Source organism: Mauremys reevesii, linkage group 3 (genome assembly GCF_016161935.1).
Source record: "Mauremys reevesii isolate NIE-2019 linkage group 3, ASM1616193v1, whole genome shotgun sequence".
Taxonomy (NCBI): Eukaryota; Metazoa; Chordata; order Testudines; family Geoemydidae; genus Mauremys; species Mauremys reevesii.
The window spans coordinates 27,715,954-27,731,292 of NC_052625.1; the positions used below are offsets into that span (position 1 = coordinate 27,715,954).

Below are 15,339 nucleotides of genomic sequence, written 5' to 3' on the forward strand. Positions count from 1 at the left end.
CTGAGCTTACTAAGGAAAGTGCACCAAATATTAATGAGTCAGTTCCATTATGACAACAAGAATACATAGCCAAGGGCTATGACAAAGCTCCATAGAATCAATGACGAACACGATAACAAGAACTTCAATTCAAGCCCAGAAACATTGAGCTGGCAAGCTCACCAGAAGCTCCATCACAGGAAGTCAAATTTCTGCGAAGAGTGGTCAAAGAAAAGTTACTCAGATACAGGCACCTTTTTCAGACAGGTACAATGATTTTTTAAATCATGATTTATTATAATAGTGCACCATAAAACTGCAAACCTTCTACATCACCATCAAAGCTTGACAGGAATACCGTGTTTTCAAAGGTGACTTGCAAATGTAAAATTCCCTCAACATTTCAGTAACTTTGCCCGTGTACTGACTGCCCAGCATAAACAAGCTAAGAGGAGCAATACAAAAAAGGGACTCCCACTCTTCCCCCCCCCCAAAAACCCAACCAAACAAAAAAACAATGCACAACTTTTTTTTTCTTTCAAGATTTTAAGAAAAACAGCATGCAACTAGTCTCTCTCTGTCTGGCTGTTGAGGGAATCCTGCACATATTGGCTTAGTTACTGAAATCTGGTACTTCACCTATGCAAATTGTCTTTAAATTACAATATGTAATCTTTCTGGGGATGTGAAAAAACAACATTCATACCAGCTGCTGAAAGCTTTCTTTCCAGGGATTTGGGTGTTCATATTCTTCTGGATTAATCTGATAGAATTTACCAGGTTCTGGATGCATCATTGGACGTGTATATTCAAATACTTCCATATATAGTCGTTTCCTAAACAAAAGTGTTTTCACAAAAAACAATCAGAACAGAAAATTAAAAATGTATTTAAATGGCACAAAATTATAAGTCAGGTGTATCACAATTACAACAAACCTATTTAAAACCTTAAGGGAGGAATTTTCAAAAGCATTCATTGTTTACTTTACTTTCATTAAAGTCAATGGTAAAACTCCATAGATTTCAGAGTTTGGCCAATATTAAGTATTTTCAAAGATCTCAACCCAAAGTTTTAAAACCAAAAATATTTTAATGGTGCTTATAAAATTAATGAGTAAAAGTGGCTTTAAGTTAAAACAATTCTGGTTGAAGACTGAAGAGAAGAGATACTGCTGCATTTTGTAACATGCATTTGGTGCACATTTAAAGGCTCAAGTCAGCAAAGGACTTAGGTACATGCATAATATTAAGCACATTACATGCTTTTCTAAATAGAGAGATTAAAGGATGTGGTTACGTGCTCTGCTGAATAGAGCTGAAGTGTGTGCTAACATAAGGACAGAAAGGACAGAGCAGCATAACCTTTCTTAAAATGTTGCTATTCTTTTTATTGATGTTCACCACCACACCCCAAAAACAGCTTCCAAATATCCTAGTGCATGAGTACACGACGCGCTGCATTTGGTAGTGCAAAGAGAAAGATACTCACCTTGTGCAGCAACATAGGTTCTTCGAGATGTGTGTCCCTGTGGATGCTCCACTTTAGGTGCTTGTGCGCCTCTGTGCTTGTAATCGGAGACTTGTGGTAGCAGTGCCTGGTTTGGTCGCACATGCGTCGTCCCCGTCTTGTAACACTTTAAGCAGTGATCTGGCGCTGGGTGACCAGCCCGCCCTCTGTTCCTTCTCTACTGAAGAGCATTTAGTATGCAACTCCAAAGTAGAGGGGAGGATAGAAGGTAGTGGAGCACCCACAGGGACACACATCTTGAAGAACCTATGTTACTGCACAAGGTGAATAACTTACTCTTCTTTTTCCAGTGCTGTCCCTGTGGGTGCTCCACTTTAGGTGACTTCATAGCAGTGCCCTCCAGTGGAAGGAAGGGGCTTTGGAGTCGAAGTCATGGCAGATGACAGTACAGTGAACCCAAACATTACATTAGATGTTATATGTTGTTCTAATGCATAATGTTGCATAAACGTATGGGCTGATGCCCAGGTTGAAGCTCTACAGATGTCAGTAATGGGAACACTGTTTAGAAAAGCTATCCAGGTTGATATTTCCCTGGTAGAGTATGTGCAAATCCCCGTTGCGGGTTGCAGGTTATATTGACAGTAACAGTTTGAGACAAACAGTTTCAGAGTCCTGAGGAACGACCTTGTTATGTCTATGTAAAAGGCAGGGCTGGCTCCAAGCTGCCCCAAGCTCCAAGAGTGCAACTGCCCAAACAAAATCAAACAAACAAACAAAAAAGAATGGCTGGAGTGCTGCCCCTGGAATTGTGCCGCCCCAAGCATGTGCTTGCTTTGCTGGTGCCTAGAGCTGGTCCTGGTAAAAGGCCAGGGCCCTGCATAAATCAAGGGTATGGAGTATAGCTTCCCATCTGTCCCTATGTAGTTTCAGGTAGAATGTTCGCAGGTGAATGGGTTGGTTGAGGTGAAATGATGACCTTAGGTAGGAACTTAGGATGCGGCCTGAGGGTAATTTTATCTCTGGAGAATATTGTGTAGGGTGGATCAGTCATGAGGGCCCCAAGTATTACTATCCGCCTTGCGGAAGTAATGGCAACAAGGAAGACCACCTGCATTGAAAGGTGAAGGAGAGAACATGTAGCTAACGGCTTGAAGGGGTGTCTGGTGATTCTCCAGAACACTAAATTGAGGTCCAATGGTAGGGTAGATGTTGTTGAGGCCCTTGAAAAAGCACTTGGTGATGGGATGCGCAAAAATGGATATGCTATCCATTTTGTGGTGGAATGCTGTGATGGTAGAGAGGTGTACCTTGACTGAACTCACTGAAAGTCCTGATTCCTTGAGTTGAAGTAGATAGTCCAGAATAATAGGTAAGTGAGACGAGATCAATATGATCTGCCTCTTTTGATACCATGAATTTGTGTAGACGTGTGTGACAGATCTAGTTGCTCTGCGACTATTCAGTAAAAGGTTCTGCACTTCTTTGGAGCAGGTCATCTCTGAGTGTCTGTTGCGGGGACAGTTTGTCAGTTTGTCAATTTGACTGTGTGCTTGATTGTTTGAAAAGTGTGAATTGGGAGTGCTTTGTTCCAGGTGGGCCTTGAGTGGGCCTGACTGTTATAAAAAGGCAATCAGCTGCAAACCAGCTGAGTGGCGAACAGCGGAGAGGCTAACAGAGGAAGTTTGACTAGGAGTTCGCCGGGGGAAAGCCCACTGAGGTGTTCAACTTGCAGGCTCCTCTGAGTAGTTGCTGAAACAGCTAAGAAAGCTCTTAGAAGAAAGGTGATATGGACAGTGAGCGATCGGCTGTTGTGACCTGCATAGGATACGCCATGTTTGTCTTTCTTCCACAGGACAGAAGCAACTTCGTCTGTACAAAGTGCAAGGTAGTCTCCATATTGGAAGAGAAGGTTCGAGGTCTGGAGAAACAAGTTATCAACCCTGCGTTGCATAAGAGAAAATGAAGATTTCCTGGACAGACGTCAGGGTATACTTTTACGGGCACAACATTCTGAAGAATCAGAGCAGACTGCGCAGCAGGGACAGAAGGATGGTGAGGGAAATTGGCAGCATGTGACATCCAGAAGAAGAAATAGGAGCGTCCATGTACCAGCAATGCAGATACAGATCAGCAACCGTTTTCATGTTCTCTCCACAGGTACTAATGCGGAGAGTGGACTAGATGATGCATCTGAGGGAAGGGAGCAGAAGGAGACTCCACCGATTGGAAGGCATAAGATGCATTGTCCTAGGGATAGGGGTTCCATGACCATCACTCCCAAGAGAAGGAGGCGGGTGGTGGTGGTCGGGGACTCCCTCCTCAGGGGGACTGAATCATCTATTTGCCATCCCAACGGGGAAAACCGAGAAGCGTGCTGCTTCTCAGGAGCTGGGATTCATGATGTGATGGAGAGACTGCCGAGACTCATCAAGCCCTTGGATCGCTACCCCTTCTTACTTCTCCACGTGGGCACCAATGATACTGCCAAGAATGACCCTGAGCAGATCACTGCAGGCTATGTGGCTCTGGGAAGAAGGATAAAGGAGTTTGAGGCCTAAGTCCATCGTCCATCCTCCCTGTGGAAGGAAAAGGCCCAGGTACAGACCATCGAATCATGGAAATCAACTAATGGCTACGCAGGTGGTGTTGGAGAGAAGGCTTTGGATTCTTTGACTATGGTACGGTGTTCCAAGAAGGAGGAGTGCTAGGCAGAGACAGGCTCCACCTAACTAAGAGAGGGAAGAGCATCTTCGCAAGCAGGCTGGCTAACCTAGTGAGGAGGGCTTTAAACTAGGTTCACTGGGGGAAGGAGACCAAAGCCCTGAGGTAAGTGGGATACCAGGAGGAAGCACAAGCAGGAGAGCGCAAGACTGAGAAAGCAGGACGATCAGCGAGTAATCTTAAGTGCCTATACACAAATGCAAGAAGCCTGGGAAACAAGCAGGAAGAACTGCAAGTCCTGGCACAGTCAAGGAATTATGATGTGATTGGAACAACAGAGACTTGGTGGGATAACTCACATGACTGGAGTACTATCATGGATGGATATAAACTATTCAGGAAGGACAGGTACAGCAGAAAAGGTCGGGGAGTTGCACTGTATGCAAGAGAGCAGTATGACTCTAAACCTGAGAGTCTCTGGATTAGATTTAGAAGTGTGAGCAACAAGGGTGATGTCATGGTAGGAGTCTGCTATAGGCCACCAGACAGGGGGATGAGGCTTTCTTCCGGCAACTAACAGAAGTTACTAGATCACAGTCCCTGATTCTTATGGGAGACTTCAATCACCCTAATATCTGCTAGGAGAGCATTGCAGCGGTGCACAGACAATCCAGGAAGTTTTTGGACAGTGTAGGGGACAATTTCCTGGTGCAAGTGCTGGAGAAACCAACGAGGGGCAGAGCTCTTCTTGACCTGCTGCACACAAACAAGGAAGAATTAGTAGGGGAAGCAAAAGTGGATGGGAACCTCGGAGGCAGTGACCATGAGATGGTTGAGTTCAGGATCCTGACACAAGGAAGAAAGGAGAGCAGCAAAATACGGACCCTGGACTTCAGAAAAAGCAGACTTTGACTCCCTCAGGGAACTGATGGGCAGGATCCCCTGGGAGAATAGCATGAGGCGGCAAGGAGTCCAGGAGAGCTGGCTGTATTTTAAAGAATTGTTATTGAGGTTGCAGGAACAAACCATCCCGATGTGTAAAAAGAACAGTAAATATGGCAGGCAACCAGCTTGGCTTAACAGTGAAATCCTTGCTGATCTTAAACGCAAAAAAGAAGCTTACAAGAAGTGGAAGATTGGACAAATGACCAGGGAGGAGTATAAAAATATTGCTCAGGCATGCAGGAGTGAAATCAGAAAGGCCAAATCACACTTGTAGTTGCAGCTAGCAAGAGATAAGAGTAACAAGAAGGGTTTCTTCAGGTATGTTAGCAACAAGAAGAAAGTCAAGGAAAGTGTGGGCCCCTTACTGAATGAGGGAGGCAACCTAGTGACAGAGGATGTGGAAAAAGCTAATGTACTCAATGCTTTTTTGCCTCTGTCTTCACAAACAAGGTCAGCTCCCAGACTGCTGCACTGGGCAGCACAGCATGGGGAGAAGGTGACCAGCCTTCTGTGCAGAAAAAAGTGGTTCAGGACTATTTAGAAAAATTGTCGAGCACAAGTCCATGGGGCCGGATGCACTGCATCTGAGGGTGCTAAAGGAGTTGGTGAATGTGATTGCAAAGCCATTGCCCATTATCTTTGAAAACTCATGGCAATCGGGGGAGGTCCCGGATGACTGGATAAAGGTTACTGTAGTGCCCATCTTTAAAAAAGGGAAGGAGGACGACCCGGGGAACTACAGGCCAGTCAGCCTCACCTAAGTCCCTGGAAAAATCATGGAGCAGGTCCTCAAGGAATCAATTCTGAAGCACTTATGGGAGAGAAAAGTGATCAGGAACAATCAGCATGGATTCACCAAGGACAAATCATGCCTGACTAACCTAACTGCGTTGTATGACAAGATAACTGACTCTGTGGACGAGGTGAAAGCGGTGGACGTGTTTTTCTTGACTTTAGCAAAGCTTTTGATACGGTCTCCCACAGTATTCTTGCTGGCAAGTTAAAGAAGTATGCACTGGATGAATGGACTATAAGGTGGATAGAAAGCTGGCTAGATCGCTGGGCTCAAGAGGTAGTGATCAATGGCTCTATGTCTAATTAGTAGCCAGCATCAAGCGGAGTGCCCCAAGGGTTGGTCCTGGGGCCGGTTTTGTTCAATATCTTGATTAATGATCTGGAGGAAGGTTTTCTGCTTGATCATGGGTAAAAATTGGACGCACACGTTGTGAACGGCTTGTAATTCCAGGAGATTTATGTGTAGCAGGGCTTCGGTTGGGGACCAGCGGCCCTGGGCAAAATGAGAATTCAGATGTGCTCCCTGGTCTCGGAGAGAGAGTCTTTTACTGTGCTTGGCATTGTGAGGCGTCTGTTTATGCTGTGCCTTGTTAGGGAGTACTGTGTGCAGAGCCATGCCTGCAAGGTCCGCATGTGGACTCTTGCATGCTGGACAACGAAAGTCGTTGCAGCCATGTGGCCTTATAATTGTAGACAAGTCCCGGCTTTTGTCTGAGGACTTTTTAGTATTGTGGAAGATAGCTTTGTTAGAGTTAGGAACTGTTGCCTTGGTAGAGAGGCCGTTGCCTCAGGTGAACTGAGGTAGGTTTCAATGTACTGGTGTGAGGGTTGATTGTTGAGTGTTTATCTGGAGACCTAATTGTGTAAAGAGAGCTACCATTTGTTCAGTGGCCTCTATTGTTGCTGCTCGATTTGGCGCTTTCAGTAGGTAATCGTCCAGATACGGAAATATGATTCTTTTCCTGCATAGGTACAATGTGAATACTGCGAGTACCTTTGAGAAAACTTGGGAAGCAGTGGACAGTCTGAAGGGTAGAATCTTGTATTGGAAGTTATCTGGTCCTAGAGCGAATTGAAGAAACCTCCAATGTGATGGGTGAATTGTTACATGGAAGTTTGCATCCAGGAGGTCGAGGGCCAAGAAACAGTTCCCCCTTTCTAGTGCTGGAATTATGGTGGCCACTGTGACCATCTTGAAATGTTGGTGTCTCAAATTTGTTGAGCCATCAGAGATCGAGAATGGGTCTCCACCCTCCTGTTTTTTTTTGTGAGAGGAAGTAATTTGAATAGAAACTCTTCCCTCTGTGTTTTGTTGGTACTGGTTCTACTGCTCCTAGACAGATGAAGGTGGGTTACCTCTTGTCACAGTCTCATCTGTTAGTCTATAAGGTGCCACAGGACTCTGTTGCTCTTGTCACAGTAGGTCTTCGTGAGAGGGTCCCTGAAGATGGAGGGAGAGGGCGGGTGGAAGTAAATGGGATGGAGTATCCAACCTCAATTATCTCCAATACCCATCTGTCTGTAGTGGTGGATTGCCAAACTGAGTAGTAGGGAGTCAAATGATCTCTGAATGGCTGAGAGATAGAAGGAAGTTCCAGCACTGAAAGATGCGGAGGGTCTTGGACTCTCAACCAACATCTCAAACTTGCTGTCTGGAATAAGGCTGGTGAGACGTGGTAGATGGAGGTAGAGATTGTCATCTCTTTGTGGGCTGCTGTTTTCGACCTTGTGGCTCGTATTGCCTGTGTGTTTGTGAATATGGTGTGGGCCATTATACTTTCCTTGTCATCTCTTTGTCCTAGGAGTATAGATGACCAGGGACTTCAGTGTTGCCCTCGAGTCCTTGAGCCTATGCAGATACCCATCTATCTCAGTCGCAAAGAGCTTAGGCCCATCAAACGGCAGATCTTCCACAACTGATTGCACCTCCCTCAGGAAACCAGAGAAAGACAACCAAGAAACTTGTCTCATGACTACTGCAGTATTTGTAGATTGCGCAGCAGTATCTGCTGAGTCCAAAGCAGCCTGTAATGCCAGCCTGGAGATCAGCTGTCCCTAGGAGATGAGCCCTCTGAACTGTTCTTTTTTCTCCTCCAGCAGGAATTCAATAAATTTGGAGAACTTCCCATAGTTTGTGTGGTCATATTTTGCCAGCTTTGCTTCGTAATTGCCAATCCAAAGGTGGTGTGTCACCGAGTAGGCCTTTCAGCCAAAGAGGCAGAGCCTCTTCCAATCGTTGTTGTACGGGGTGTTTTGAGGGTAAGATTGTCTGCCCCTCTTGTTAACAGCGTCCACCACCAAAGAATTGGGCATAGGGAGAAAAGAGAAATTCTGTTGCCTGTGCATATAATATTTTCTGTCAGATCTATTGCAGGAGGGAGGGATCATTGCTGGAGTCTGCCAAGTGAACATAATGGGTTCCATGATTGCATCATTCATGGGCAAAGCTATTTTGGAAGATGGCGAGGAACTTATGTTGTTACTCATAGACTTTAAGGTCAGAAGGGACCATTATGATCATCTAGTCTGACCTCCTGCACAACGCAGGCCACAGAATCTCACCCATCCACTTCTATAACAAACCCCTAACCTATGTCTGAGTTATTGAAGTCTGTGGTTTGAAGACCTCAAGCTGCAGAGAATCCTCCAGCAAGTGACCCGTGCCCCATGCTGCAGAGGAAGGCGAAAAACCTCCAGGGCCTCTGCCAATCTGCCCTGGAGGAAAATTCCTTCGCGACCCCAAATATGGCGATCAGTTAAACCCTGAGCATGTGGGCAAGACTCACCAGTAACTCAGATCTCAACCCATCTAACATCCCATCACAGACCACTGGGCATACTTACCTGCTGATAACCAATAATCAATTGCTAAATTAATTGCCAAAATTAGGCTATCCCATCATATCATTCCCTCCATAAACTTATCAAGCATAGTCTTGAAGCCAGATATGTCTTTTGCCCCCACTACTCCCCTTGGAAGGCTGTTCCAGAACTTCACTCCTCTAATGGTTAGAAACCTTTGTCTAATTTCAAGTCTAAGCTTCCTAGTGTCCAGCTTATATCCATTTGTTCTTGTGTCCACATTGGTACTAAGCTTAAATAATTCCTCTCCCTCCCTGATATTAATCCCTCTGATATATTTATAATGAGCAATCATATCCCCCCTCAACCTTCTTTTGGTTAGGCTAAACAAGCCAAGCTCTTTCAGTCTCCTTTCATAAGACAGGTTTTCCATTCCTCGGATCATCCTAGTAGCCCGTCTCTGAACCTGTTCCAGTTTGAATTCATCCTTCTTAAACATAGGAGACCAGAACTGCACACAGTATTCCAGATGAGGTCTCACCAGTGCCTTGTACAACGGTACTAACACCTCCTTATCTTTACTGGAAATACCTCGCCTGATGCATCCTAAAACGGCATTAGCTTTTTTAACGGCCATATCACATTGGCGGCTCATAGTCATCCTGTGATCAACCAATACTCCGAGGTCCTTCTCCTCCTCCATTACTTCCAACTGATGTGTCCCCAATTTATAACTAAAATACTTGTTATTAATCCCGAAATGCATGACCTTGCACTTTTCACTATTAAATTTCATCCTATTACTATTACTCCAGTTTACAAGGTCATCCAGATCTTCCTGTATGATATCCCGGTCCTTCTCTGTGTTAGCAATACCTCCCAGCTTTGTGTCATCCGCAAACTTTATTAGCACATTCCCGCTTTTTGTGCCAAGGTCAGTAATAAAAAGGTTAAATAAGATTGGTCCCAAAACTGATCCCTGAGGAACTCCACTAGTAACCTCCTTCCAGCCTGACAGTTCACCTTTCAGTATGACCCGTTGTAGTCTCCCCTTTAACCAGTTCCTTATCCACCTTTCAATTTTCATACTGATCCCCATCTTTTCCAATTTAACTAATAATTCCCCAGGGATACGATGTCAAAGGATTCTGTGACCCTCCTGTAGAGGTCCTGAAAATGTATAAAATCATTGGTCGCCCACATTGGGCGGGGGGATGGGGTAACAATGATGATGGGAATGATGAGGATAGGTGGGTTGCTGGTTCCATCTCTAAGTCAGAGGTCTCCTCTGGTTGTCTAGGCATCTCCTCTGGAGTTTCAGATGGTCCTGATACCGATGGTATGGAAGACTGTCATGTGCTTTCCCTGGGTGGGCTGGGAGGCTTGCAATAGTGTGGAGGATATGCCATCCAAGGGTTCCCATAAAGCCAGTGTGGTGGAGTAGACATGAGTGTCATCCCAGGGTGTCCAAACTAGTGGTGTTCTTTAGCCCCAGTATAATATCCCCTTTGTGATGGGGGGATCCAGTTTGGTCAGTTCATGGATAGGGGGAAAAATAGTGTGGAAAATACATTTCCCCTTCATCCTCTCTTCTTCATCAATTGAGAATGGAGGAGCAGAGCGGCAAGGTGAGTAGGTACTGACTATGTTGGAGTGACGCTGGTGCAGAGAATGGGGGATTCTGGTGTCGAGGAGACCAGGAGGTCCTTTTGCAGTAACTGCTGTAGTACCGAAAGGGTCAATGCTGATGTCTGTGAGGTCACTGTCAGTATGGGTGGCTGCATCGAGTGTGTTGTGCCAACGGTAAGTGACAGCATAGTCATTAGTTGTCTCGATGTGCTTGGTGCTGGGTATCTAGTCGGCTCCGATGGTGCCACGGCATGGATTTTCAGTTTCCCCTCATTGCCTATGTCAGAGCTAGCTCTTTTGGAGTCTTTAGCTCTCGTGGTACCAAGGTACTGGAGGGTCTAGGAACCTTGACTGCAAAGACTGCCAGTGCAGTCGGTACCGATGGTGTCTCTCTGTTTGGGGACTGCCGTTTCTTGGTCGGTTCCCAATCTGGTGAGGATGGAGCACATCTTTTAGCCATCTTTTAAGGTCTGTAGTGTGAGCCACAGAGGAAGAAGAGCCTCTGTCAGAGGCTGCTGTTGGTGACCTCTGTCCAGGAGGGGTCCGAGCTTCTGGCTCAGATGCCGGACGGAGAGACTTCTCCATCAGGAGCAGTTTGAGCAGCAAGTCTCTGACCTTTCTGATCCAGGCTTTTAACTTCTAGCAGTGCAAGCACTTTTGGGGTATGTGTGTCTTGCCTAAGCCAAACACACTGCAAGTGCCCGTCTGACATAGGTATTGAGAGCCTGCAGGTTAGGCCGCTTTTGAAACTCAGTGAACCGGGCATGCCCCTGATGGGAATGTTTCCCCTCCTTATCAGGGGTCCTACACTAACGGTTAATGGAAACCTGAAATTCCAAGTAAGGGAAGAGTAACACATTATTTCTCTCCCTGTTTGTTTCTTCCAAAAAGAAAAGGGGAAAGAAAGTAAAGGATAAGGGCTATGCTAGGAAGACTAAGCTCTGCGGCGCTGCTAAATGCTCCGACTCAAGCCAAAGGCGGTAGAGAAGGAACTGGGGGCGGAGGGGTGTGTGTGTGTGTGTATTGGTCGCACAGCACCTGAAGTGGCATGAGATGGGGATCACACATGTGCAACCCAACCGGGCACTGGTACCACAAGTCTCTGATTACAAGCACAGGGACGCACAAGCACCTAAAGTGGAGCACTCATAGGGACGTTATTTGAAGAATTAAAATTGCATCTGTCAAGGCTGATTCCCCACTCTGGCACTCTGAGTGCAGAAGGTGGGGGCTTGCAAGGATTTTAAAAATTAATACTGGCCACTCCAGGCTTGTATTAAACTCCCAAGGTTACCGCTTCTCTCTGACCTTGGATGCGTAGATGCTCCCACCACCCAAGTGCAAAAACCCCCTTCAGAACCCAGGAAGGTGCATTTGGGAATTCCTTCCTGTGGGGTACCCTGAAGCCCCTTCACGCCCCTTCCGGGGAAGAGCTGAGAAAGGAAATCAGCTGTTGCCATCAGCTAAGTAACCATCATGTGCACAAACCTCTTAGGACAAAATCCAATCCTGTTCTTAAAAAACGTAAATTTTATTAAAAACAAAAAGAAAGGAAATACATTTGAAAACTCAGGCTATTGCTAGATTTTAAAAACCCACTTACAAAACCTAAGTATCAAGAATAACCACCTTGAGGTCCAGCTAAAGGTTACAAGCAAAACAAAAGTATTTGGGGTTAACACAGAGGAGTCTACAAGCCATAAAGAAACAAACAGAGATAAACCTAATCGTGTCTTCCTAGATATTCAAGTTCAATTTTTTTCTAATCTGGAATATTGGTTCTCAATTAAATAAGATGTTTTCAGGATCTCAATAACCCTAGAAAGAGAAAAAGTCCGCATACCCAACACCTATATTCTTTTTGAAAATCCAAACAAATAAAAATCATAGTGCAGGATCTTCCTTGACACTTAAGGAAGAGTTTGCTATCTTGGATCAAGCTATACAATTCCCACACAAACTTTAAGAGGGAGGAAGGTACTAAAAGATAAGTAATTGAACTTTCAGATAACATTACTAAACATATAATTCTAGGGGGAAAAGTTTTACTATTTTTAACTGCATATAACTGATATGCTTATGCATATCTGCTTGTAACAGATAAAACTGATATAAGATAAGCATATTAAAACACAAGCATTTGTTTTAATTTAAACTAATTATAATTCCTAACCAGTATTTTAATTTTTCTATTGTACTTGGCATTTTGTGCAGCACATACAATATATCTCAAGATAATGAGGAATAGCTTTTCACTTACCACAAAATTGGATCATTAGCCAGCTCACTGAAGCGTTTACACACACAAGCTGCTCTACAAAGATCTTGCTCCAGCAAGTAGGAAAAGATCTTTAGAACCACTTCATCTGGCAGTTTCTCCTGAAGATATTGTTCTGCAGGTGCTGCTATTAAAATATTAATGTACATCAAATTATTGATGCATTTAACCTACCCAGTTTCTGATTTAAAGCAATCACTGACTTTTCCTACTATTCTAATGATTAGTGTTTTTTACACATGATTAGTACTACAAATTGAAGGAGAAAAGCTGTTTAAGCTCACACAATACTAAACATCACATCCTCTGCAGCCTGAATCTGGCAGTTTATTTAAACAGTAAATTTCATTGACTAAATTTAATCTACATGCAGAGGCAAGCATGAATAATCGGCATAATATGGAGGCACTGTCTGTAACTCAATAATTAAGATTAATTTAGACCAGGGGTTCTCAAACTGGGGGTCGTGACGTTTCAGGGGGTCACAAGGTTATTACATGGGGGGTCACAAGCGGTCAGCCTCTACCATTTATAATAGTGTTAAACACAAAAAAAAAGGTTTAAATAGGGACTGGGAATGGCTGAGCCATTACAAACATTGAATCTATCTCCCCTTGTAAGTATTCTCACACTTCTTATCAAACTGTCTGTACTGGGCTATCTTGATTATCACTTCAAAAGTTTTTTTTCCCCCTTACTTAATTGGCCTCTTAGAGCTGGTAGGGCAACTCCCACCTTTTCTGTATGTGTATATATATATCTCCTCAATATATGTTCCATTCCATGCATCCGAAGAAGTGGGCTGTAGCCCACGAAAGCTTATGGTCAAATAAATTTGTTAGTCTCTAAGGTGCCACAAGTACTCCTGTTCTTTTTACAAAAAAAAAAAAAAAAAAAAAGTGTTTTTAATTTATTGGGGGGGAGGGGGAGGGTCGCACTCATAGGTTTGCTATGTGAAAGGGGGTCACCAATACAAAAGTTTGAGAAACACTGATTTAGACATCCTTCAAATCCTACTTTTAAACTTCTTCCCTCAACCTTTTGATTAGAGCAACCAATTTATTTGCATATTATTATACTTAAGTTATTATACATGCCTTTATATAGAAACATTCAATAAAACTCTTAAATGCTGTTTTAAATTTATTCTCTGACATTAAATTTTTGGCACATATCTCAGAATAGAAAGCAATCAAGAACTCCAAATCCCAGAGACAAAATACCATCAAACTCCCAAGCACAGGACAATTTTCTCAGAAGGGTTAATTGCCAGAAAACGCCATTAATAAAAAGTCCTTGTTTTTCCACATTGACACTAGAAAAGATGTGAACGGTGTTGGGGACATGGGAGATCGCTATCAAGCAATGACACCAATGTGCTCTGCCCCCTTTTCCCCTCAATGTCCTTGCCCTGATCTCTATTTTAATGTGGGAAAAAGGTAACTAAGAATTAAAGTTGATCATTTCAAATGTTACCTTTAAAAAATATACTAGGGATTAAGCTAGGACATCAAGGTGGAGAAAAGGGGACTATAGCTAGTACTGTACTCCACCCCTCATACTTTGCACTCTCTTTCTCCATACATTTTAGAATGGAAACATTTTCCATTAGTGCATTTTCCTTGACAGACTCTTCACAGTGGGGATATTCCCCATCTCCTTAGTCAGTGAAGTCAGACCAGTTCTTTGGCTCAGATTGTGTTCAGGATTACTTCTCAGGAAGAACTGTACAGAACAACAGCTTCCAAAGTTTCAATAAATAAACCTATACACATATTATTCAACTCAAATCATTTGCTGCAGAGCCTCCACAACAAATTTAAGGATTGAGAAATTTAGGAAGGTTCTTAGAGGAACACATGTCCCTTTAAAATTATTTAACAAGCCAGCAAAAGCCAGAAAGATTCTGGTCATAACTCAATCCTCTCAGAGAGGGTCAGGCTGGCTGACATGTACAATTCTAGAAAGAAAATTAATGGTGAGACAGAATTTTTTCTTCTCTGTCCCCTCCATATCAGGCAGTCTTTGTTGTTGATTCACAAAGGTGATATCACCTCTATGGAGGCAGGGAGGAGTCAATACAGTAACTCCTCGCTTATGGTTGAGGTGGTGGTCAGAGAATGGAAGGGAGTGGGATATTTCCCAGGGAATGCCTTGCTGCTAAATGATGAACTAAGGGTTCTCAAACTGGGGGTTAGGACCCTCAGGGGGTCATGAGGTTATTACATGGGGGGTTGCGAGCTGTCAGCCTGACAACACCAAACCTGCTTTGTATCCAGCATTTATAATGGTATTAAATATATTTAAAAGGGTTTTTAATGTATAAGGGGGGGTGTCGCTCTCAGAGGCTTGCTGTGTGAAAGGGGTCACCAGTACAAAAGTCTGAGAACCCCTGAACTAACACGTTATTAATGTAGCCTCACACTCTACAAGGCAGCATGAATGGAGGAAGGAGACAGAATAGATGCATGGCAGTGGCTGCAAACATTCCCTGCAGAAACTGAACGTGATGATGACCCCACGCTATCCCATTGGAGTGCACCACTCCTCCACTTTCCAAAGTGCCGGGGGGTGTGTGTGTGTGCATGTGTGTGTGTGAGAGAGAGAGAGCATGCGCGTGTAAGAGACACACACGCATTGCCCTTGAAAGTATGCTGAACCCATTCTAAGTACACTGCCTTTTTAAGTATATTAGCAAGTTGAGACAGCAGCTGCTGCCAGCAACCTCCCTTCTTCCAGAGCCCTGTCATGTGTGTCTCCCCCCCCCACCGCTCTCG

At 44.1% G+C, this 15,339-nt stretch overlaps 1 protein-coding gene across 4 annotated transcripts in view; it reads right to left on the reverse strand.

Annotated features, from left to right (window-relative positions):
* Nucleotides 1-15,339, reverse strand: part of FBXO11 (F-box protein 11) — a 203,149-nt gene that overhangs the window by 77,632 nt on the left and 110,178 nt on the right. For 3 of the 4 annotated variants that reach the window (XM_039528827.1, XM_039528831.1, XM_039528830.1), the window contains exons 4-5: nt 12,545-12,689; nt 686-815 (exon numbers count right to left, since the gene is read on the reverse strand). In XM_039528827.1, coding sequence (XP_039384761.1) covers nt 686-815; nt 12,545-12,689 — 275 coding nt within the window. The remainder of the gene's footprint in view (nt 1-685; nt 816-12,544; nt 12,690-15,339) is intronic. The other variant, XM_039528828.1, reaches the window with a different exon arrangement.